General features: G+C 36.8%; 1 protein-coding gene across 2 annotated transcripts in view; it reads left to right on the top strand.

Annotated features, from left to right (window-relative positions):
• The window catches only part of ICA1L (islet cell autoantigen 1 like), a 77,165-nt gene that overhangs the window by 7,289 nt on the left and 45,940 nt on the right, over positions 1–23,936 (top strand). For both annotated transcript variants that reach the window (XM_051983760.1, XM_051983761.1), the window contains exons 2-3: positions 16,887–17,055; positions 18,960–19,032. In XM_051983760.1, coding sequence (XP_051839720.1) covers positions 16,894–17,055; positions 18,960–19,032 — 235 coding nt within the window. In that variant the 5' untranslated portion in view covers positions 16,887–16,893. The remainder of the gene's footprint in view (positions 1–16,886; positions 17,056–18,959; positions 19,033–23,936) is intronic.

Here is a 23,936-nt window from a genome sequence, read left to right on the forward strand (position 1 = left end):
GAGTGTGGATCACAACATAGCATTTCACTCTCTTCCTTGTTTGCTTTCATTTTGTTTTCTTTCTCATTTTCTTTCCTTTTTGATCTGATTTTTCTTGTGCAGCAAGATAACTGTATAAATGTGTATGCATATATTGGATTTAACATATATGTTTTGAAAATAATATGCATGTTTTGAAAATAAAAAGCTTTAGTAAAAAAAATAGCTTTTTATTTCTCAAAATGCATACAAAGATAGTTTTCAGCATTTACTCTTTTTTTTTTTTCCCTCAGGCAATTGGGGTTAAGTGACTTGCCCAGGGTCACACAGCTAGGAAGTGTTAAGTGCCTGAAGTCAGATTTGAACTTGGATCCTCCTGAATTCAGGGCTAGTGCTCTATCCACTGCACCACCTAGCTGCCCCCAGCATTTACTCTTGCAAAAACATTCGGTTCCAAATTTTTCTCTGTCTCTTATTTTCCTCTTCCCCTAGACAACAAGTAATTCAATATAGGTTAAATATATGCAATTCTTCTAAACATATTTCCACATTTATTATGCTACATAAGAAAATTCAGATCAAAAGGGAAAAAAGGAGAAAGAAAAAAACAAGCAAACAACAAAGGTAAAAATATTATGTTGTGATCCATATTCATTCTCCATAGTCTTCTCTCTGGAAGCTTATGGTTCTTTCCATCAGAAGTCTATTGGAATTACTTTGAATCACTTTATTGTTGAAAAGAGCCTCATTCATTATCACATAATCTTCTTCTGTGTACAATGTTATCTTGGTTCTGTTCACTTCACTTATCATCAGTTCATATAAGTCTCTCTAGGCCTTTGTGAAATTAACCTACTGATTGTTTCTTATTGAACAATAATATTCCATTACATTCATTTACTATAATAACTTGTTCTGCTTTGCCACTACAAAAAGGGCTGCTATAAGCATTTTTGCACATTTGGGTTATTTTATCTTTTTTATAATCTCTTTGTGATACAGACCCAGAAAAGACACTGTTGGATCAAAGGATCACAGTTTGATAGCATTTTGGGCACAGTTCCAAATTGTTCTCCAGAATGGTTGGATTAGTTCACAACTCTACCAACAATGTATTAGTGTCCCAGTTTTTACACATCTCCTCCAACATTTATCCTTATCTTTTACTTGGCTGCATTGGTTTTGTTTGTATAAAAACTTTTAAATTTAATATAATCAAAAGAATCCACTTTACATTTCATAATGTTCTTTAGTTCTTCTTTGGTCGCAAATTCCTTCCTTTTCCACAGATCTGAGAATAAGACTATTCCTTATTCTCACCCTTTGTGTCTAAATCATAAACCCATTTCAACTTTATCTTGGTATACAGTGTTAGGTGTGGTCAGTGCCTACTTTCTGCCATGCTAGTTTTCAATCTTCCTAGCAGTTTTTGTCAAGTTTGTATCCGCAAAATTGGGGCCTTTGGGTTTGTCAAACACTAGATTGCTATAGTCATTGACTGTTGTGTTTTGTGACCTAACCTGTCCCACTGACCCACCACTTCAGTGAAGCCAACTCTGTGGAAAGCCTTTCAGGTTATCAAGGCTCTCTCCTTCCTGACAATACATGCAATATCTGTAATCACCCACTTCTTCAATGAAGAGAGGAAGGTATATTCTTTAACTCTTCTCAGGGGTCAAGCATGATGATTTTAATTAAACATTGTTCAGTTTTGTTTTATTCTTTCCCTTTATGTTGATGTAGTCATTGTGTATATTTTCCTGGTTCTATTTATTTCATTGTGTCATTTTATGTAAGTACTTCTATGTTTCTCTAAATTGCTAGTCTTCATTTCTTGATTCACATTCATAGGTTTTGGAAGTCTTTAAGTTGAAAAGTTTGTATTTTAATCTTAAAGCTGTTGGAATATTCTGGAAAAGAGATTGGAAACTGGGATGTCAGGAAGCTATTGCAATAGTTAAGATGAGAAGTAATGATTCTTGCCTCCAACCAGTATTTTATATTTATTAGAATCATCCAAAATGTCTTAAATGATGTAACAACTAAGATAACTTGGAACCTTTCATTATCAGTGTCAATAGACATTGATAGAGGCATAAAACAAGGAGCTAATGTTCACAAAAGGTATTCACTACAATCATGGAGGAGATCTGGTGCAATCCAGATTAAAGAGAGATTCCAAATGCTCCTATTTGCAAATGATTTTGTGATGATTAGATCAAATCCTAGAACACTGTAGTCAGGAAGGGGAGAAGGAACAAGGATTTAAGTTTATTATTATTAAGTTTATTCTTTGTAAACATAGTGGAAGTGAAGTCTATCTCCCCTTTTAAACTTGAGGGAGTTGAAGTTGCCATAAGTTGCCAGGGTCACACAACTAGTAAAGGCTCTGAGAGAATTTGAACTCTGATCTCTTTGATTTCAACCCCAGTGCTCTCTCACTACTGTCACCACCTATCTGCCTCATCTCATTCCTTGCCCTGAATATGTTGCAGAAGTCATAGAAAGTTTTGGAAGTCAAATCAAGGGTTTGACTTCTCCAGGATCATTGATGATATCCTCCCTTCTCTTGCTGTACTCTGAAGTATCTGTCGTATCCAGGGTTTGTGGAGTTGTATCCCTTCCTTTTCTTGGTTGGCAGCTGTGTTCTTATTTTCCTCATGACCCCTTGAATTTTTAATTTTGACTTTGGTTTACCCCTCAAAACTTCTATATTACTTACAGAATTAATCATGGAATTTAAGAATTGGTCATTTAGTTCAACTATACCCCCAAGGAATTTCCTTCTGTCACCTACTTGACATATAGTTGTCTAGACTCCGCCTGAAGGCCATTACTTCCTGAGAAAGCCTATTATTCTGTTGGATACCTGTAATTGTTAGGAAGCTTTCAGATAGAATCGAGCAAACTTTGTGGGTTCACTAAAGTAGCTACCAAGACACCAACCCTTATCTCTTTTTAACTTCTACTGACTCATTTCTTAATTCTCTACCCAGATTCCAAGGCAGTCAAGAGGTAGCTTAGAATCTTCTAATAATTCTTCATATTTAGTAGAAGTTCACATTCTCATGAATTATTTCATTAGTTCTGCATTCCTGAGCTCCCACTCCATTTTAGAAACTAGAAAAACATCTTTTCCCCTAAATTTTCTCTCTTCTCATTGTTTCTCACACAAACCCCTGGGAAACACTAATTTTGGAAAATGCCTTATTGGGAATTCCAAGTTCAAGAATTACTGAATTTGAAAGCAAAAGAAATGGATAACAGAGAGACAAGATTTCCAGATGCATCATGTCCCATAGAAAAAGAAGAGTCCAGATAATTCTACAGTATTCTACTTGAAGACCAAAGACAGGGAATACTGACAGCAATGCTAGTTCAGCCTCTAAACTACAGGAAACTTTAGCAGAGAATATCTAAGCCATATGAGTCTTGGGGAATTTGTGTAGGACTCTGGAAAAGAGGAGGCAACAGAATTACACAAGATTGTTTCCGAGGCAGTGACCACCAGTTTGATTCCCATCTGAGGGTGAACACTTTTTAATGTGTGTTTCTATATTCATTGGCCCTCATGATTCCTTAGCATTTTAGGCATTTTTGGTGAATTAAAGGCTGTTTCATGTACAATACCCATATTGTATTAAATGCCAGTACAGGGTCATTCTTATTCACATTTTCTCAAATGTAGGTAAATACAATCTATACTTAAGCTTTGTTTAGGAACTTTTCTTAGAGTAACATAAGGTGGAGGCAGTTAAACCAAAGAAAGAAAAACTGAGCCTTTTATGTCAGTATTGGACTTGGTCCATGTGATTCCAGAATTCTTGGGGGTACAGGCTGTTGGTTACAGTGTTCATAATTCGATTCGGTAAAGATTTTTAAACATCTCCCTGTAAAACACTTTTCATAGGACCAACATTTCCTTGATACAGCTTCTTTCTGCAACATGAGAAGGCTTTACTTTGAAGTAGACAAAGCTGTTCCAAGACCATATTGGTCCTAGTTTCCCTGATGCATTTTCCTGGTCAGCTAGGGCCTAAAGGGTCCCAGCCTCATGAAATCTAGTCTTCTTGAATTTGATGGGTTTCAGAAGCCATCTTCTTACTCTGGATTTCCACAAGGAGATGAGGAGCCATGTTTAGAGATATGATTGGTCTCCCTGCTTCAAATCTCTCCCTATTCCAGGACATCTTCCACTAAATTGTCAAAAACCTGAAATACCTGAAATTCAATTCTGACCATATCATTCCTCTATTCATTAACTCCAGTGGCTCCTTTTTACCTCAAGGATCAAATATAAAATCCTCTATTTAGCTTTTAAAGTCCATCATGACTGAATCCCTTTCTATATTTCCAGTCTTTCTATACTTAATACTCCTCCACTGGGATCCACTGATGCAGGATCCAGTATGCTATGATCCAGTGACACCAGCCTTTTGGCTGTTTCTCAGCACATCATGCCAGCTTCCAACTCCAAAGGTGTTCACTAGGTGGCCCCTTTACCTGGAATGCTTTTCTTCCTCATCTCTCTGGCTTCCTTCAAGTCCCAGCTACAGTTGTTTATCTTAGTGCCTTCCATTTCACATACTCCCTTTATATCCTGTATATGTCTCCTGTGTATATTTTGTTTGTACATATTCTGTGTTGTCTTCTCCATTAGGCTGTAAAATCCTTAAGATAGGGACTGTCTTTTGCCTTTCTTTGTATTCTCAGCCCTTAACTCAGTGCCCAGCATATTGTAAACACTTAATAAGTGCTAGTTGACTAAGTGCTTTGTTGTCCTTTTTGCATGAGCAGCTTTGTGGTGCAGTGGATAGAGTGCTGGGCCCCAAGTCAGAAAGATTGAGTTCAAATCTGACATCAAGCACTAACTATGCCATCCTGGGCCAGTCATTTAATCCTATTTGTCTCAGTTTCCTCATCTGTAAAGTGAATTGGAGAACAGAAATGGCAACCACTTCAATATATTTGCCAAGAAAATCTCAAAAATAGGGTCATGAAGAATCAGCCATGACTGAAAATGACTCAACATATCCTTGTTGTGCTGGGGAAAAGTAAACTTCCTTATGATTATTGTTCAATGACTTGTAAGTACCTTATTTCATTCTAACATTGAAGTTGAACATAGAGGTTTTTGGGTCTTGAAACCATACCTCCAATGTAAATCATTCTATCAATTAGTGGAACTACAAAGATACATATAACACAGACCCAGCTTTCAAGGATATTATAACAGGAAGTAAGGAAGATGAAATTTTAAAAATATATAAAGATATAATACATAAATATAAAATATATAAGGAGTAAAGAATTTTTTCAAGTTCACATACAATAAATTCCCACTTCTCTTTGATCCCTCTTTAAATTTCAGAAAAAATTTAAAATAAATTTGGCTCTTGATCACCATCTAGTGGTAAAAGTCAGTAACTGCAACACTAAAGTCAGTCAAAGATAGAATAAAGTTCATTTGTCATTTTCTTCATAAGAGTTAGAGCGTGATCCCTTGTAAAGAGTCATTTCTGATGATTAATAATTCTGTTATTAATTGGATTAAGACATTACAGATTCTACCTTCTTCATTGAGAACACTGAAGGCTTTCAACATGGACACCCTCAGCTCCCTCTTCTCAACACTGTCTCACTTGCTATTATCTAACTGAACACAGAAAAAATATTCCTGCTACTTACTAGGACTAATGCCTTTGCCTGTGTCTGTGAGCTCATTCTTTTCTGCCTTTCTGGGACCTTTCTCCACGCAGCCCCTCCTTTCTTTTCTCACCTAGTTGTGCTACTTTGGAACTTCTCTAAATGATAGGCTCCATGGGAAACATTCCTGCCCTGGGAAATCCCAGACTTCATGAAGGATGCAGCAACAAGTGCCAACTGGCAACTTTGTCACCAAATACAAGGTTCCAGGTCCCAGAACCTGTGTAGATTGAGGAAGAAATTTGTACCCAAGGCAGTTTTCAATGAGAAAGGTCAAAAGTCTTAGAAAATATGCTAAAAGAAGAACAAGTTCTGAAGCAGTAGTGTGGCTTAGGAGTAGTGTGTGGTCTTATTCCAGCCCAACCTACAGCCTTTATAAGAGTAATCAGGGCAGGAATATCAGACTAAGGGAGAGCTTCAATTCTATGGCCCTGAACCAGTGGAGCTTTTCAACTGGGTAACAGGGGCAGAGTCCAGGAGCAATCTACTCTTGTTCAGATTCTGGATACCTAGTAGAGGTATTACTGGGTCAAAGGATGTGCATAGTTTAGTAGATTTGGGGGCATTTTGCATTCTAGAATGGTTGGACTAATTCACAACTACATCAACAATGGATTAGAGTACCTATTTTCCCCACATTCTGTAATACAATATTAAATAATGGCGACAAAGTACATCCTTGCTTCACCTCTGATCTTAAAAAAGGATTTCTAACCTATTCCTATTACAGATGATTCTTACTCTGTTTTAGATACATACTACTTATCATTTTAAGAAGAATTCTGCTTATTTCTTATAGAACAATAATATTCCATAACATTCATATGCCACAATTTATTCAGTCATTCTCCAACTGATGGGTATCCACTCAGTTTTCAGTTTCTTGCCACTACAAAAAGGGCTGCCACAAACATTTTTGCACATGTGGGTCCTTTTCCCCTTTTTTATGATCTCTTTGGAATACAGGCTCAGTAGGGACACTGCTGGATCAAAGGGTATGAACAATTTGATAGGCCTTTGAGCATAGTTCCAAATTGCTCTCCAGAATGGTTGGATCAGTTCACAATAACTCAAATAATGTTTTGGTGTCCCAGTTTTCCTATATCCCCTGCAATATTTATCTGTCTTTTCCTGTCATTTTAGCCAATCTGAGATACCTCAGAGTTGTCTTAATTTGCATTTCTTTAATCAATTGTGATTTAGAATATTTTTCATGTGTTTAGAAATGGCTTTAATTTCTTTTCCTGAAAATTGTCTGTTCATATCCTTTGACTACTTATCAGTTGGAGAATGGCTTGTATTCTTATAAATTTGATTTAGGTGTCTATATATTTTAGAAATGAGGTCTTTGTCAGAAACACTGGATGTAAAAATTTTTTTTCTCAGTTTTCTGCTTCTCTTCTAGGCTGCATTAATTTTGTTTGTACAAAAACTATTTAATTTATTATGATTTAAAAATTCCATTTTGCATTTCCACATAGTTTATGTTATGTCTGAATTAATCTTTAAATATTTGACAAATTTTGTGTATAAATCCATCTGGTCCTGAAGTTTTTTTTCCAAGAGAATTTAAACTTGTTCAATTTCCTTTTCTAAAATAAGGTTACTTAAATTTTCTTTTTTCTTTTCTATTAATCTAGATAGTTTATTTTATCTCTATATGGAAATGTGTCTGGTCAATACGGCAATTTATAGTGGCACCTGAAATCTTTTTATGCCTTTAACCAGAAAACTTCAAGTTCTGTCTGGTCCTGGGAATAGCTTTGTTACCACTTTTCCATTTCTCCCTGTTGCTTTAAATTGGAGGACCTTGATCCTATCACACATATGAGAGTTGATGTATACTTTAAAAACCCCAAATTATACTTGATAGATTCATCATTTCATGTGCAATCTTATTTTTTTGCGCATCTTTTGATATGGAAGTATTCAAATTTGTTGATGGCTGTCAGTCTTGTAATGAAAAAAAGTATAGATCATTAGAATGTGATAAATATTTTTTCTTAGATTTTAGTAAAGCATCTGGTGAAATCTCCCTATTCTTATAGAAAGTATAACTAAATAAGAACCAGATGATTACTCAGTGATATAGTTTTAGAACTGATTGAATGAAGTCAAAGAATTATTGTTAATGGTTCAGTGTCAGCATAGGAGGAGGTATTTACTTGAATATTTTAGGGACCTATGCTATTTAACATGTTTTATCAGTGACTTAGATAAAGGGATAAATACCATGCTTATCAGATTTTCAGATGACATAAAGTTGAGCTGAATAGACAACACAGCACATAATAGAATCAGAATCCATAAAGTTCTTGAACTTGATAAGATGAAAGTTACTAGGGTTGAATAGAGTTTTACATTTTGGTTAATAAATCAGCTTAACAAGCACAATAGGTGAGAGACATGGTCAGATAGTTGGTCTGTAAAAGTTCTGGGATTTTTGTGGACGATAATATATGGGAGGGTAGTAGAATATGGTGACCAGAAAAGGAAATGGGATTTGGGGCCTAATTATGAAGGTCATAGCTTGCAAGAATAAAGTGGTGATGCCATATGAAGATGATTTAGACTAAATGATATTGGAAGTCCCTTCAGCTCTGAAATTGTTATTCTGTGAGATTGGAGATAGGAAGGGACTTGATTTGAGAAGAAGGGGAAATGATTGATGAAACAATTTCCTGAGAGAAAGGCACAAGTTAGAAGATTTTGCTTTGGGGAAGAAAAGAAACATCTTTTTCTTTAAGACAAAGAATTGTTAGACTCAATGACATCTTCATTCTTTTTTTTTTGTTGTTGTTACTGCCATTTAATACCCCAGCTTTGAATTATGCTGATAAGGAATGTCCCACACAACCAAGAACATAGGAGTAGACCCCAGTCTCTAAAATAGTGGATATCAAATATACTTACTAAGGCAAGCTCTCTCTCCTTGCCACTTTCTTTTTCTCTTCTGCCACTTTTAATTATCAGAGATCCCAAAGCTTCAATGTGGGAACAGAGACAATAGATAAAAATTTTTATCTTCAGTAATCATTACCTTGGTATCCTTGGGAAGTGAAAAATCTGGTGAAGCATCACCAGGTTCTGACAGGCTCTGTCAGAAATAAGATTTTTTAAAAAAAATCTTAAATTCTGAACTTAATAACTAAAAACCGAGCATTCTATGTACAAAATTTAATATAAAAATAGGTACATGAAACTGTGTATCTCTTTTCTGTACAGTTTGGTTTCCCCCTCAAATCATTGTGTAATTTTTTTTATAATAACTTTATATTGACAGAACCCATGCCAGGGTAATTTTTTACAGCATTATCCCTTGCACTCACTTCTGTTCCAATTTTCCCCTCCCTCTCTTCACCCCCTCCCCCAGATGGCAAGCAGTCCTTTACATGTTGAATAGGTTACAGTATATCCTAGATACAATATACGTGTGCAGAACCGAACAGTTCTCTTGTTGCACAGGGAGAATTGAATTCAGAAGGTATAAATAACCCCGGGAAGAAAAACAAAAATGCAAGCAGTTTATATTCATTTCCCAGTGTTCTTTCTTTGGGTGTAGCTGCTTCTGCCCGTCTTTGATCAATTGAAACTGAATTAGCTCTCTTTATCGAAGAGATCCACTTCCATCAGAATACATCCTCAAACAGTATCATGGTTGAGGTGTATAATGATCTCCTGGTTCTGCTTATTTCATTGTGTAATTTTCAATATTATAATGGCCTTCTGCTTTCTTCTTCTCTTCCTTCTTCTTCTCCTCCTTGTTCTTGATTTTGTTTTTGTTTTCTGCTTCGGCTTCTGCTTCTGCTGTTTCTGCTTCTGTCATCATCATCATCACTACCCCCTCTCCTTCACAGTACCTCCTTCCTACAAAATCAGGGGAGGGAGCCTAGGCCTTTTAACAAATAAATATCACTCAAGCAAAACAAATCCATGCTGAGGCTATGTCCAAAAATGGGGCGCCCCCTACCACCAATGGGGCACATGGGGAGCCCCCTCCCATCAGTGGGACACATGGGGAGCCCCCTGCTACCAAGGGACACATGGGGAGCCCCCTACCACCAGTGGGGCACATGGGGAGCCCCCTACCACCAGTGGGGCACATGGGGAGCCCCCTACCACCAGTGGGGCACATGGGGAGCCCCCTACCACCAGTGGGGCACATGGGGAGCCCCCTACCATCAGAGGGACAAATGGGGAGCCCCCTACCATCAGAGGGACAAATGGGGAGCCCCCTACCATCAGTGGGACACATGGGGAGCCCCCTACCATCAGAGGGACAAATGGGGAGCCCCCTACCATCAGTGGGACACATGGGGAGCCCCCTATTATCAGTGGGGCGCATGGTCAGTCTCTGGCCAAGAGGACAGTGAGATAGAATGTTAGACTGTAGAGGGGTCTGACAGGTCTTGGAGAAGCAGGGATCTCGCAGTCAGCATCCAGCTGGCTCAGGACACCCTGCAAACTCAGCAATGGGACAGTGACGTTTGGTTCGCTCATCCCTGGCTCCCGGCCATGACAGGGGAGGGGCCCTGCGCAGGCTTTATCGAGCCGTTAGAGTTTGTGAGGCGAGCACTGCGTGATGCCCGCCAGACTCTCTGCGAGATAAGACGCGCCCTCCTCCTCCTCCTCCTCCTCCTCCCGAAGTTCCTGCTGAGCGCGCCAGTGCCCGGCTGCTTCTCTGCCTGTGCGCGCCGCTCCCACGTCCGGAACGCCCTCCCTGCTCACCGCCAGTCTCCCGGCCGGCCGCTCCCAGGGCCCGTCCTCGGCGCGTGGGGCACGCGCTTGCCCACGTGAGCAGGTCCTCGAGGCACCCCGGATCCCTGTCAGCTGACTGATTCTGGGCTGTTCCTTTGACTTTATGGCCGGCGGGTGGCACCAGTTAGGTTCTTGCCCCGCTGCTGAGTCTCGGGGAGGGGCAGAGGCCGATGACTTTGCCCCGCTCTTTCTCGGTTAACTCCAGTTCTCTGGAAAGGCAAGACGTCACTTGTGATGTCATTGGTCCTCCTCCAATCCGCCCCTCCGTGCTGCTTGGTTTTACAAGGGTCCTTCCGAGATTAGGTGGGCTTTCACTTCCTGGTGTGCTGGCAGCTTAGGACATTAGCGTCTGCGTAAAGAGCGGCTACTGTTTGCTTTTAGTGGGGAATGGGCAGAAGATGCTTATTGCCTCGTCAGTCCTTTTCTAGGAGAAAATACAGTTTTATGAAGGAGTATACCTAGCAGAGACGCGTGGAGGCAGAAGGTCCAAGGGATCATTGGATGACAGAAATGGTGATTGTGGTCAAGAAGAAGAATTGACTTAGGAGGTGTGAAGTAGTATTAAAAATAGAATTGGTGATTGTGACCAAAAGAGAATTTTAAACTTCAATATGGTGAGAATATGTAATAATGAGGTCTTTGGTGTGATCATCTTATGATTGAGGAAGAGTGAGGGTGAAGGCCATGGGAGTTGAGGAGTTAGTGAGTTTGGAGGCCAGTGTGTTAAAAATGTCATCGTATAAATATTGAAGTCATCAAGCAACTTATTTTCTTAGAGAGTTAGCTGGACGCTGAAAGGCTGAATGATTCCTCAGCTAACATAATATCAGAAGTGAGACCAGCACCCATGTTTTCTGGTTCCTGGGAAGATTTTACCCACAGTGCCAATGCTAATCTTCATGGGGAAATTGGCTGAAGAAATCAGGAATATTTTACCCTAGGGAAGACAAGACTTAGGGGGAAAAAGAAAGTCTTCTCTATGGATTTGAAGACCTACTGTATAGAAGAGGAGTTTGACTTGTTCTCCTGGGCCCTGAGGGTTGAATTAGGCCTTAGGTAGAAGTTTTGAAGAGCCAGACTTAGATTTCTTGGAAGGAATAACTTCTGTATATTTAGAGCCATTCAGAAGTGAAATGAGTTGACATGGAAGCTAGTAGATTCTCCTTCACTTAAGACTGTCAGTCAGTCTGCACAACTGCTTGATGATTTGAAATAGATGGCCTCTCAAGTCCTTCTCTTTCATCCTGAGAATCTCTTATCATCATTTATGCTTCAATTTTCAAACTATCTTCCTCCTTAAGAAAAATCCTTAGATTCTCACCATCCCTATTAGTTATCCTTCTTCATCTTTATTTTATTTCCTTAGCTAAACTCCTTAAAAAGTCCCTCCATTCCCTCTCTTACTCTCAAGTTCCTGACCTTATCATTCAGTGGCAATTGCTGTCTCCAAAGTCAGCAAAGATGTGTTAATTGCCAACTATCATGGCCTAATTTCAATCCTCATCTTGTTTGACCTGCAGTTTTTGATCTTGTTAATTTCTCTCTCCTTTTAGGTACTTTCCCTTTTCTGGCTCTTTGGGGTCATTGCTAGTTGTAGTTGCTGGTTGCTAGTTGGCTGTGCTTCTACTGGATCTTCATCTACTACCTTTTGCCCACTATGGTTTTCCTAGGCTCTGTTCTAGGCCACCTTCTCTTTTCTCTGTACTCTCATTTTATGATTTCACCTGCTCTCATGGATTCTATTATAATCTTTTTTATAAAGCTTTTTATTTTCAAAACATATGGATAGATGCAAAACCCTTGCAAAACTCTGTTTTCCAATTTTTTTCTCCCTCTCTTCCTTCCACCTCCTTCCAGACAGCAAGTAATCCAATATATGTTAGACATTTGCAATTCTTCTATACATATTTCTACAATTATCTTGCTGCAGAAGAAAAATCAGATCAAAAAGGAAGAAAATGAGAAAGGAAATAAAATGCAAGCAAACCACAACAAAAAAGAGTGAAAATACTATGTTGTGGTCCTTACTTAATTCCCACAGTACTATCACTGGTTACAGATGGCTCTCTCCATCACAAGATCTCTGGAACTGGTCTGAATCATCTTGCTGTTGAAGAGTCAGACCCATCAGAATTGATCATTACATAATCATCTTGTTGCTGAATACAATGATCTGGTTCTGCTCATTTCATTTAGCATCAGTTGATCTAAGTCTCTCCACACTTCTCTGAAATCATTCTGCTGATAATTTCTTATGGAACAATAATATTCCATAACAATCATATACAATAATTTATCCAGCCATTCTCTAATTGATGGGCATCCAGTTTCCAGTTCCTTGCCACTATAAAAAGGGCTACCACAAACATTTTTGCACATGTGGGTCCCTTTCCTGGAGGTTTCTTTTGTTCTCTGATGGGTACTTTGGGCTTTATTCTTTTCCCTTTCTTCCCCCTCCCAATTCCCTCAATCAGGCTACAGTTAAGCATGGAGATATTTATGAATGCATACATATGTACACACATATACACATACTTGGATATACACCTACACATATAAATATACGTATATATGCCTTAATACTTATACAGTTATATGTAACACACACACATATATCTATACATCTAAAATAATATTAACATGGCTGATATATAATGTATATTTCTCTCTTGATTGAATCTTTTTTGAATTTGATTTATCTGAGATCAATGATTACTACCCTATCTTTGCATGTATTTTGAAAATAAAAGCTATCATTAAAAAAATAAGTAAAATAGCAAAAAATGGAGGGGGGGATGAGGAAACAGAATAGACATAACTTATCTAAGGTCATTCTGGTTTTAGTTATCAGAGAAAGAATTTGAATTTGAATACTATAAAGCTTTAGCTTTGGGCTCAATCTAAAGTATAATGGATGTTAGTTAATAAGAATGTAATTAAAACCTTACTGTGATTATGATATGTACACATATATTATATTAAATGTATATGTAAATGATTACCTCTACTTTTTTCCCTAATAAATGCTACTCCTGATCATTGTTTTTGTGTTTGTGTATATCTCTTATTTATTATCCCTGCTAATTCTTCTGTCTTACTTCTACCTGTTAACTTGCCTTGCTATTACTTACCTCTACTGCGCACCCCCTCCTCGCCATGGATCCTTCTCTCATCTTCTCCCCCCACCCTTTCCTTCCCTCTTTATCCCATTCCCATTAATCTATATACCCCTCTGTTTCCTCCCTTTTATTTCCTTATAGATTTGGAGCCTATGTGGTTGTGTGTATGCTTACATATACATCTATATGTATATATGTATGTACATATGTATATATGTGTGGGTGTTGGTTGGGTATTGTCCTTTGTTCTTGACGTGAACCAAGATGACATTGCCATGTTAGAATCGAGTCACAGGGTGTCCAACTGTGGCTGTGACCAGACTAGCAGGAGCTTCTGAGCGAATTCACTCCCACTTTGTCCATAGAGCCCAGAACCTTTTCTGGTGAGGGTATGCTATGCTGGGTGGTCCTGGGCCAGTGTCTCAGTGTCTCACAATCGATTCTAAAGTTCTTAAGAGAGACCTAGAGAGAGTCTCTCTAGAGAGAGTCTCTGTATGGCTTTTTCTGACCACCTTGTGAGCCCTTGCCCTGGGTGAGTTCTCGATAAACTAATCTTTTTGACAAGCGTACATTTTGGCATTTGAACAGAGAGGCCAGCCCAGTGGCTCTCTGAAGTAGGATTTGAATGCTGGGCAGTTTAGATTGAGAACAGATCTCACTGTCTAGTGTCTCATCCTGCCAGGTGACCTTCAGGATCTTCCTAAGACAATTCAAGTGGCAGTGATTCAGTTTCCTGGCGTGGTAGTGGTAGACTGTCCAGGGTTCCCAGACGTACAACAATGAAGTCAGACCAAGGGCTCTATAGACGTCCAGTCTGGTGGTCAGTTTAATCCTTCTCCCCCATTTTCCTTTGGAGCCTCTTAAACACTGAGCTAGCTCTGGCAATATTTGTCTCACTCTTATTATCCATGTGGATGTCCCTGGAAAGTATACTGCCACGGAAAGGGAACTTATGCACAGCACTGAAACTTTCTCCGTACTATAACTGATGGTTCCACATACGGATGGGGTGGTTTTGACTGATGGAGGACCTGCCTTTTCTTGGTGTTAATTCTTAGGCCAAAATTAGCGAAAGCAGCAGAGAATTGATGCTTACTTTGCTGCATCTCAACTTCGAGGCTGCCCTGAGTGCATAATTAAAGTCAAACAAAAAAATCATGCGCCTGTAGTCCCTCCGCATTAGTTTTGGCTTGTAGCCTTTTTCAAGTTGAAAAATTTACTGTCAGCTGACTCTGATTCTGTTTGTCCTCAATGAAAGTGTTTGACAACATGGCTGAAAACATCAAGCATGGGAGCAAACCCACAGCCTTGTTTTACTCTCTTAGTGACTGGGAAAGCTCGAGAGCGTTGCCCATTTTCCAGACCCCTGGGAAGCGTGCAATCATGAAACTGATGTTCTATACTGATGAACTTCTCTGGGAAATCAGATTTTGGCATAATTTTCCATAAGTCCTCTCGAATGAAATGTCTAAAGCCTTGGTCAGATCTACAAAGGTTGTATACAGACCTCCGTTCTGCTCCTGGACTTTTTCCTGGAGTCTTTGGGCAATAAGCACCATATCATCTGTTCCTCAGTGCCTTCTGAAGCCATGCCGGCTCTCAGGTAGATGGCTTTTTTCAAAGTGTAAGGTCAGCCTATTAAGGAGCTGCCAGCAGTAACTGAGAAAGAGACCCTGCAGGGTCTGCAGGACAGTCTATTCCCTTTACCTTTACAAAGATGGACAGTGAGGACATCCTTGAACTCTTGGGGCATAATTTCCTCTTGCCATATAATCTGGAAATTTTTAGTCACTTTTGTAAATCTCAGCAGGAACAGAATCAGCACCCGGTGCTTTGCCTCACAAAAGTGGCCTAATGGCCTTCAGAACCTTTTCAGTTGGAACGTCAGCTAGGGAGTGATTGATTCAACTGGAGGTAAACGGTCAGTAGCTTCAGCACTGATCGATGATGGTCTGTTGAGAACACCATGGAAGTGGTCAGCCCATCTCTCTAGGATCATGTCCTTATCACTAATCAGTGTAGCTCTAGCAGCACTGAGTAGCTGAGATGTACCATAGGTTTTTGATTCATAAATAGCCTTCAGTACATCATAAAAATGCTTTGGATTATTGCTATTAGCATAAAACTGAATTTCATCTGTCTTTTTACTGAGCCAAGAATCCTGCATCTCTCTAAGTTTCAATTGTCCTTTACTTTTGAAGGACTAGCCTCTTAGAGATGGGTGTACTATCCTGCTGTTACACTCTATGGTGTTCTCGTTCATCATTTAGCAACTTATGAATTTCCCCATCATTTTTATCAAACATGTCTTGATGTTTGTGAGTGTTCTGACCCAGATGAGAAAATATGTATTTATGTGTATATGTGTATGTATATATAAAATATTATGTGTGTATATTTATATATACACAATACACACATATATACATATGTATACATATATGTATATATATATACATATACACACATATACATATGTATATGTGTATATAGTTTCCTCTTTAGTTCATTTCCAATGTGAGTAGGATTTCAGAACTACTAGCCCTCTTCTCCCATCTAATTCTCCTGTATTCTTGCTTTCATACCTCATTTGTATAGTATAATTACTATTTTAACTTTTCCTAGACAGTTTTGCTATTTAAAGTCTTATTATACTCACCTCTACTCCAATTAGCTAAATTTTCAAAGATTCAGTAACACCATTTTAAATAGTATCATTGAATTAGTTTTTTCAAAAAAAGGGGAAAATTTAATTCAATTCAATAAATATGAAATTTTGATCAAATAAAGGAGGCAAGCTTATAATCCCATGATAAATAATAAAAGATTTATGTAAATGTTTATAATACTTTTTTATCTGGATTTATGATTTCATTGATAAATGGAACTCTTACTTTCTTAGAGGAACTCTTGATAAGGAAACTCTCTACCAGTGAAAATCAGAAACTCTTTGGCAATTTATAAACTTGTAAAGTTGCCTAGAACAGTGAGAGGTTAAGTGACTCATCCAAGATAATACAACCAATATATGTCACAGGTTAGACCTGAACCCAAGGCTTTCCAGGTCTAACAACTTACTAATACTGTTTCTTTTTCAGTATATTACTTCTATCAGGTTTGTAAAATACTTGATTACATCAGTTCCATCTATGTTTTTACTTGTTTTCAATTCTTGTCCAAGTTCTCATCAGTGAATAGAATATACATTTTTAAAAGGAAATAATGGTTAACTTCTTGAATTATCTGTCATTCTAGAGAGATTCAACTTATCAATAAGGATTAATATTAGTTATTCAAAAGTTTAATATTGATCTTTTTTTATAGTCACTTCATGGATTCCTTTGGGACAAGTAAATCAGAGGATGACCAGTCAGTAGTAAGCAGAATGCAAAAGAAATACTGGAAAACCAAACAGGTCCTAATCAAAGCAACAGGAAAAAAAGAGGATGAGCATGTGGTAGCATCTGATGCAGAGCTGGATGCCAAACTGGAGGTAAATATAAAAATTCCATCAGTGCAAAAGCATAGAACTACTTGAAATGAGTGGACCTGAGGTAAAATGTATGACCTTAGAGTGTGAATACATCATATCAGAGTTAACTAAGACTTATCTGTTAAATTATATACTTGATGTGTGAATCATTGTACATCTCAGTAAGGATTTCTTAATTTTAAAAAATATTTTGTTTCAAACAGATGCTACTTTCTCTTATGAATTAGCAAGTATGACAATAATGACCATGGAATGAAAAATATGTCTAGCTTTAAACTTGTGAACCTAACTGAAACTAAGTAAATCACAAATTTTAATTATTGAATATTCTTTTAAAGAAATGTTTTATTACTTTTAGGAGTGTGTAATAATTCAAATTAACTGTTAAAAGGTACTTCTAAGCAGTATGCTTATTGAATGTACTTTGATAAGTAGATAAGTTGTTTATAATCAACCACCATTTGCAATAAAAATAATAAATAAAAATCCTTGAAATAATTTCTTTTAGTAAGAAGATTAGTTATGACTCCTGAAGTTTCTTGTAGTATTAATTTCTTAAGTAGTTTATTCATATTTCTAAATGTAAATTTCAGGTCAGGTTATGATGATTGAGGAATTAGTAGAGTCTGAATTACTAAGCACATAGTGTGTGTGTGTGTGTGTGTGTGTGTGTGTGTGTACTTATGTGAAATAAAATGTACTTTGAATAGAATAGATAAAGTAAAAAGGGGATAGAATCTTTTATTTGATGTCTTTTAATTTTCAACATTGTTTTCACAAAAGTATAATTTTGGGGGTGTTTCTATAATTGAATTGTCTCTGGCTGATAATTTTTAAAAGTTTTATTGATGCCTTTATGTTTTTATATAATTTTATGATATATTACCTGCTGAAGCCCTCCCTTTTAAGTCAGGTAATTTTAGCAGCTATTGGAGAATTCTGTGTTTCATACATATAGTGTTTGTTTTAAAAGATCAAATCATATCTTTTAAAATTGTCACCATAAGCGTAGTTGTAGGTTCCAAATCCAATACAACTTTTGTTTCTGATGAAAAATTGACTATTATATCTGTCCATCAAGGCAGCAATTATTTTGTTAATTCTTTTTTAATAAGTAATCAAGATCGTTTCAAAAAACCCCCAGAGAAACCTAATTTCAAAGGATTCCACATGATGCTAGCAATGATTCATAGTAGTCACAAACATTAACGATAATTATTTGTGATGTATAAAGCAGGAGAATTTAGTAATGAGAGCTTTTTTAAGTCTAGCTTTATAAAACTTAAAGTGTGTTACTTTTTTGGAAAGAGTTTCTCTGAAAAACCTATGCTTGTCATTGACACAAAGAGTAAGCTAAAGGATTTCATGGAGAGCTACAAAAAAGAGTGCATACTTCAATTATGTATAGACATTCCCTGCAGCCTAATATAGTAACTTTTTGTTATAGGGGAAATCATTGATATGAAAATTACTGAGGAGAAGATAATGTTGAAGTAACTTTTAGTTAATATTGCAATATTTTGTAAAATTTTTACATTATCTCCCTAATTATATTTTGCCTATTAAAATCAGCTTATTTTCCTGGAACACTCATCAGCTGGGCCTTGAAGGAAAGCCAAACTAGAACTAAATTTTTTAATGAATAATTGTATGTTTCTTGTTTATTAAGATTTGATGATGCTTAATATTATTTGAATGAAGTTGCCATTGTATTGCTTAGGAAAATTCACTGTACCCAATTGCTAGAATTATTCTGGGAAGTAAAACTAGAACTTAAGTATGTCATAATGAAGGATATTTGGCACAGTACTTCAAAGAAAATGCCTATTTATGAAATGTTGGGGTTTTTTAATCTTTTTTTATAGTTCTTTAAATTGATATCCAAATAAACTTTATTTTTCAAGGTTTTTCACTCCATTCAAGAGACATGCACTGAACTTCTGAAGATTATTGAGAAATATCAGCAAAGACTTAATGGTATGCAAGCATAGATGTCTTTATCATTTTAGTTAAATATCCCTACTTTTAAATGGAATTTTAAAAGTTATTTTCTATTTAGAAACTAAAATTTTCATTTGAATGTTAAATAAGATGCCTGTTCACTAAAATATTTTTAGTGGTTTTGGGGTAAAAAAGAATCCTATTTTCTCCAAATAAATGTAACTGGTGCTAAGATTATTGATTACCTGTTCCATACTGTCACAGCATATTGTAAATGTACTTCACCTCTGTTACCTATTAGTTATAAAGTTCAAGATTCTTATCTTTTTAGTAGATATCACTCCATAGTGCATAATTCAGGTTGGGCAGCCAATAGGTTTTATATAATTGATGCTTAATTATAATTGATGATAAGCTTCAACTGGATTGAATCCTATTTACAATGCTAGAGAGATACAATTTCTAATTGAAAAAGTTACCAAGGAAAAGATTGTAGAGAAACAAATTTTGATCTTAGCTCTAGACTGATTTAGGGATAATTCTGATATCTACACAAATCTTTTCCTGTTTGTTGATTTGTAAGCATTTAAATTCTTTGTGATATTATTTTGTGCTGGCCATATCCAGAACCTACCAATTCGTTTTTTTTTCCCCAAGAAAATATTTATGATATAAAATCATGAAACTTTTATTTAAAGTCTTTGGTTGTCTTTTTTTCCCCTGAACCATACTTTTTTTTTTTATTGTTCAATTACATGCAAGTCTTCATCACCACATGGACCATAGCATACTAATGCTGTCCATGGGACTTTATTTTTTTTAATTTTTAAATTTTTTTATTATAGCTTTTTAATTACAAGATATATGCATAGGTAATTTTTCAGCACTGATAATTGCAAAACCTTTTGTTCCAATTTTTCCCCTCCTTCCCCCCACCCTCCCCCAGATGTCAGGTTGACCAATACATATAAAATATGTTAAAGTATAAGTTAAACACAATATATGTATACATGTCCATACAGTTATTTTGCTGTACAAAAAAAATTGGACTTTGAAATAGTGTATAATTAACCTGTGAAGGAAATAAAAAATGCAGGCGGATAAAAATAGAAGGATTGGGAATTCTATGTAGTGGTTGATAATCATCTCCCAGAGTTCTTTTGCTGGGTGTAGCTGTGAACCATACTTTTCAATATATTTCTCTCTGTCTTCACATTTTCTCTCCTTTGAATAGAGGCCACTGCGTATCAGAGTATATTAGATTTGATTTAAAGGGTCTTATTCAAGTTCTTTGTAGAAATTTTGATGTATTTTGCCTCAATAAGGGATATTGGTGTATAAGCTGCAGTTATTTTCTTGGTAGCCTTTTTGGAAATGCTTATCATTAGTACTGCAATCTGATGATTAAACATACCTTGTAATAATCCACTCCACCAACTCCTTTCTTTACCTTTATGGAGTACCTTTAAAATGACCTCTTCTATTTAATTATACCTTCTTTCTTCTTATTTCCTTTACAGCAAGAAAGTCAAGACTTAGATAATTTAGCTTCTACAGTAATATGTCCACTTTTTGATCATTGGACAGAGATTTCACATTTGGAATACCACCAGGCAAATTAAAGTTTGTGGATGTCTAAAAACTGATTTTTAGCATCCTTTACCCTTTCACAACTTGTTGGTACTATCATTAAAGACTCAAGTCTGAAGATCATTTTAAATTTTTCTTTATTTTGCATGTTTCTAGGCTGGGTCCTCAGAGATCTTGCTTTGATGGATTGGCCACCGAACCTGGCCCAGATGTTGTTTCAGCACGTGGCTCACTCTCCAGACCCTTCCAAAATTCACAAGGGCCTAGCCACACCTGTTTGTTGTTGTTTGGCTATTTCAGTTGAGACTGACTCTATGAGTCCATTTAAGGTTTCCTTGGAAAGACCCTGGAGTGATTTGCCATTTTCTTTTCCAACTCATTTTGCCGATGAGCAGACTCCAGCGAACAGGGTGCAGTGTCTTGTCCAGAGTCCCACAGCTAGGGGGTGTCTGAGGCTAGATTTGGAGTCAGGAGGAGGTCTTGCTGACATGCACCAGAGCCTCGCTGCTTGGCCATATGCACTGTCCTTCATTTGAAAGCATAAAGAGGGGCTCAGCAGAGAGGTTCGTGGACAGGGCCCACTTGTTCTCACTGAGAGGCTTTCCTTTCACCATGCCGTCTCTAATTTAAAGAGCAGCTAGTCAGGAAACAGACTAACCAAGGGCTCAAGCATTGTTAATAGTCTGCACAAGTTCACAGATAAGAGAAGCAGGATGAGATCATTGTTGTTGGTTGTCCTTCATCCTTTTTTTTTTTTTTTTTAATAATACAGTTTTTTTTAATACATTCAAAGATAAGTTTTCAACATTCACCCTTGCAAAACCTTGTGTTGCAAACTTTTCTCCCTTCCTCACTACCTCCCCCTCCCAGACAGCAAGTAATACAATATAGAATAAACATGTGCAATTCTTCTATACTTATTTCTATACATAATTTCACAATTATCTTGTTGCACAAGAAAAATCAGATCAAAAAAGGGGAAAATGAGAAAGAAAAAATTCAAACAAACAACAAAAAAGAGTGAAATTACTATATTGTGATCCACATTCAGTTCCCATCGTCCTCTCTCTGAGTGCAGATGGCTCTCTTCATCACAAAATTGTTGGAACTGGTCTGAATCATCTCATTGTTGGAAAGAGTCATGCCCATCAGAATTGATCATCATATAATCGTGTTGTTTCCCCATACAATGATTTCCTGGTTCTGCTCATTTCATTTAGTATCAATATTAGTTAGACCTCTCTAAAATTGTCCTGCTGGTCGTTTCTTATAGAACAATAACATTCTGTAACATTCATATACTGCAATTTATTCAATCATTCTCCAACTGATCCACTCAGTTTCCAGTTCATGCACCCATTCAATGGTTAAGGCTAGTTAAGAAATAAATGAGGCAAATAATGACCTTTTTTACCTAATCAAAAAAAAAAAAAAAGAAAGAAAGAAAGAAAGAAAAGGAAAAAGAAAAAAATCAATCTGGGAGGGTTGGACCATCCAGGTTTCTGGCTAGAACAATTGCAATTTATATTGACTCTGAGCCAATCAGGGCCCAAACAGAACAAGTAGGGCTTGTCCTGGAACCTTGATGGCTCAATGAAAGCCATAGTGACTCGAATTTAAGGTATGGACCTTAAGAAAGAAATCTAGCCTGTAAACCCAAGATATCTTGCAAGGTTTTTGTGATCCATGTTTATATTTCTTTGGGCAGAGCACCCATAAGAAGGGAAAAGAGAAAAAAGGTAGGGGGAAGGGTGGGGGGTAGGTAGCTGTGTTGCCTGGTCCTCAGTGGAAAGGATTAGATTAGGGAACAGTTAGCAGTCTAATTTGGTAGGAATGTTTAGTACCTGGAGAGTAATATGAAAGATTGGAAAGTTAGGTTGGCTTCAGATTTTCTTTCTTTTTTTTTTAATTAAATTTTTTTAGTTACTAAAAATCTATCTTCTCAGTGGCCTAGCTGTACCAGACCTAAAACTATATTATAAAGCAGTGATCATTCAAACCATTTTGGTATTGGATAAGAAATAGAGTAGCCTATCATTGAAATAGGTTAAGTCCACAGGACAAAATAAGCAATAATTGTAGCAATTTAATGTTTGACAAATGCAAAGACCACAGCTTTTGGGATAAGAATTCACTATTTGACAAAAATTGCTGGGAAAATTGGAAATTAGTATGGCAGAAACTAGGCATTGACCCACACTTAACACATTATACCAATATAAGGTCAAAATGGGTTTGTGATTTAGACATAAAGAGTGAGATTACAAGCAAATTAGAAGAACAAAGGATAGTCTACCTCTCAGATCTGTGGAGAAGGAAGGAATTTGTGGAAAAAGAACTGGAGTATATTATGGAATGCAAAATGGATAATTTTGATTATATTAACTTTAAAAGCTTTTGTATAAACATAACCAATGCAGATAAGATTAGAAGGGAAGCAACAAACTGGAAAAAATGTTTTATATTCAAGGATTCTGATAAAGGCCTTATTTCTAAAATATATAGAGAATTGACTCAAATTTATAAGAATTCAAGCTATTCTCCAATTGATAAATGATCAAAAAATATAAACAGACATTTTTATATGAAGAAATTGAAACCATTTCTAGTCATATGAAAAGGTGCTCTAAATCGCTATTCATCAGAGAAATGCAAATTAAGACAACTCTGAGGTACCACTACACATCTCTCAGATTGGCTAAGATGACAGGAAAAGATAATGATGAATGTTGGAGAGGTTGTGGGAAAACTGGAACACTGATACATTGTTGGAAATGTGAACACATCCAGCCATTCTGGAGAACAATTTGAAACTATGCTGAAAAAGTTATCAAACTGTACATACCCTTTGACCCAGCAGTGTTACTACTGGGCTTATATCCCAAAGAGATCCTAAAGAAGGGAAAGGGACCCGTATGTGCAAAAATGTTTGTGTAGTGGCAAGAAACTGGAAATTGAGTGGATGCCCATCAATTGAAGAATGATTAAATAAATTGTGGTATATGAATGTTTTTTTCTTTTTTTTTTTAAATTTTTTATTTAATAATTACTTTATATTGACACTCGTTTCTGTTCCGATTTTTTTTTCCCCTCCCTCCCTCTACCCCCTCCCCTAGATGGCAAGCAGTCCTTTATATGTTGGATATGTTGCAGTATATCCTAGATACAATATATGTTTGCAGAACCGAACAGTTCTCTTGCTGCATAGGGAGAATTGGATTCAGAAGGTATAAATAACCCGGGAAGAAAAACAAAAATGCAGATAGTTCACATTCGTTTCCCAGTGTTCTTTCTTTGGGTGTAGCTGCTTTTGTCCGTCATTTATCAATTGAAACTCAGGTCTCTTTGTC

This window comes from Antechinus flavipes, chromosome 3 (genome assembly GCF_016432865.1).
Source record: "Antechinus flavipes isolate AdamAnt ecotype Samford, QLD, Australia chromosome 3, AdamAnt_v2, whole genome shotgun sequence".
NCBI classification, from domain to species: Eukaryota; Metazoa; Chordata; class Mammalia; order Dasyuromorphia; family Dasyuridae; genus Antechinus; species Antechinus flavipes.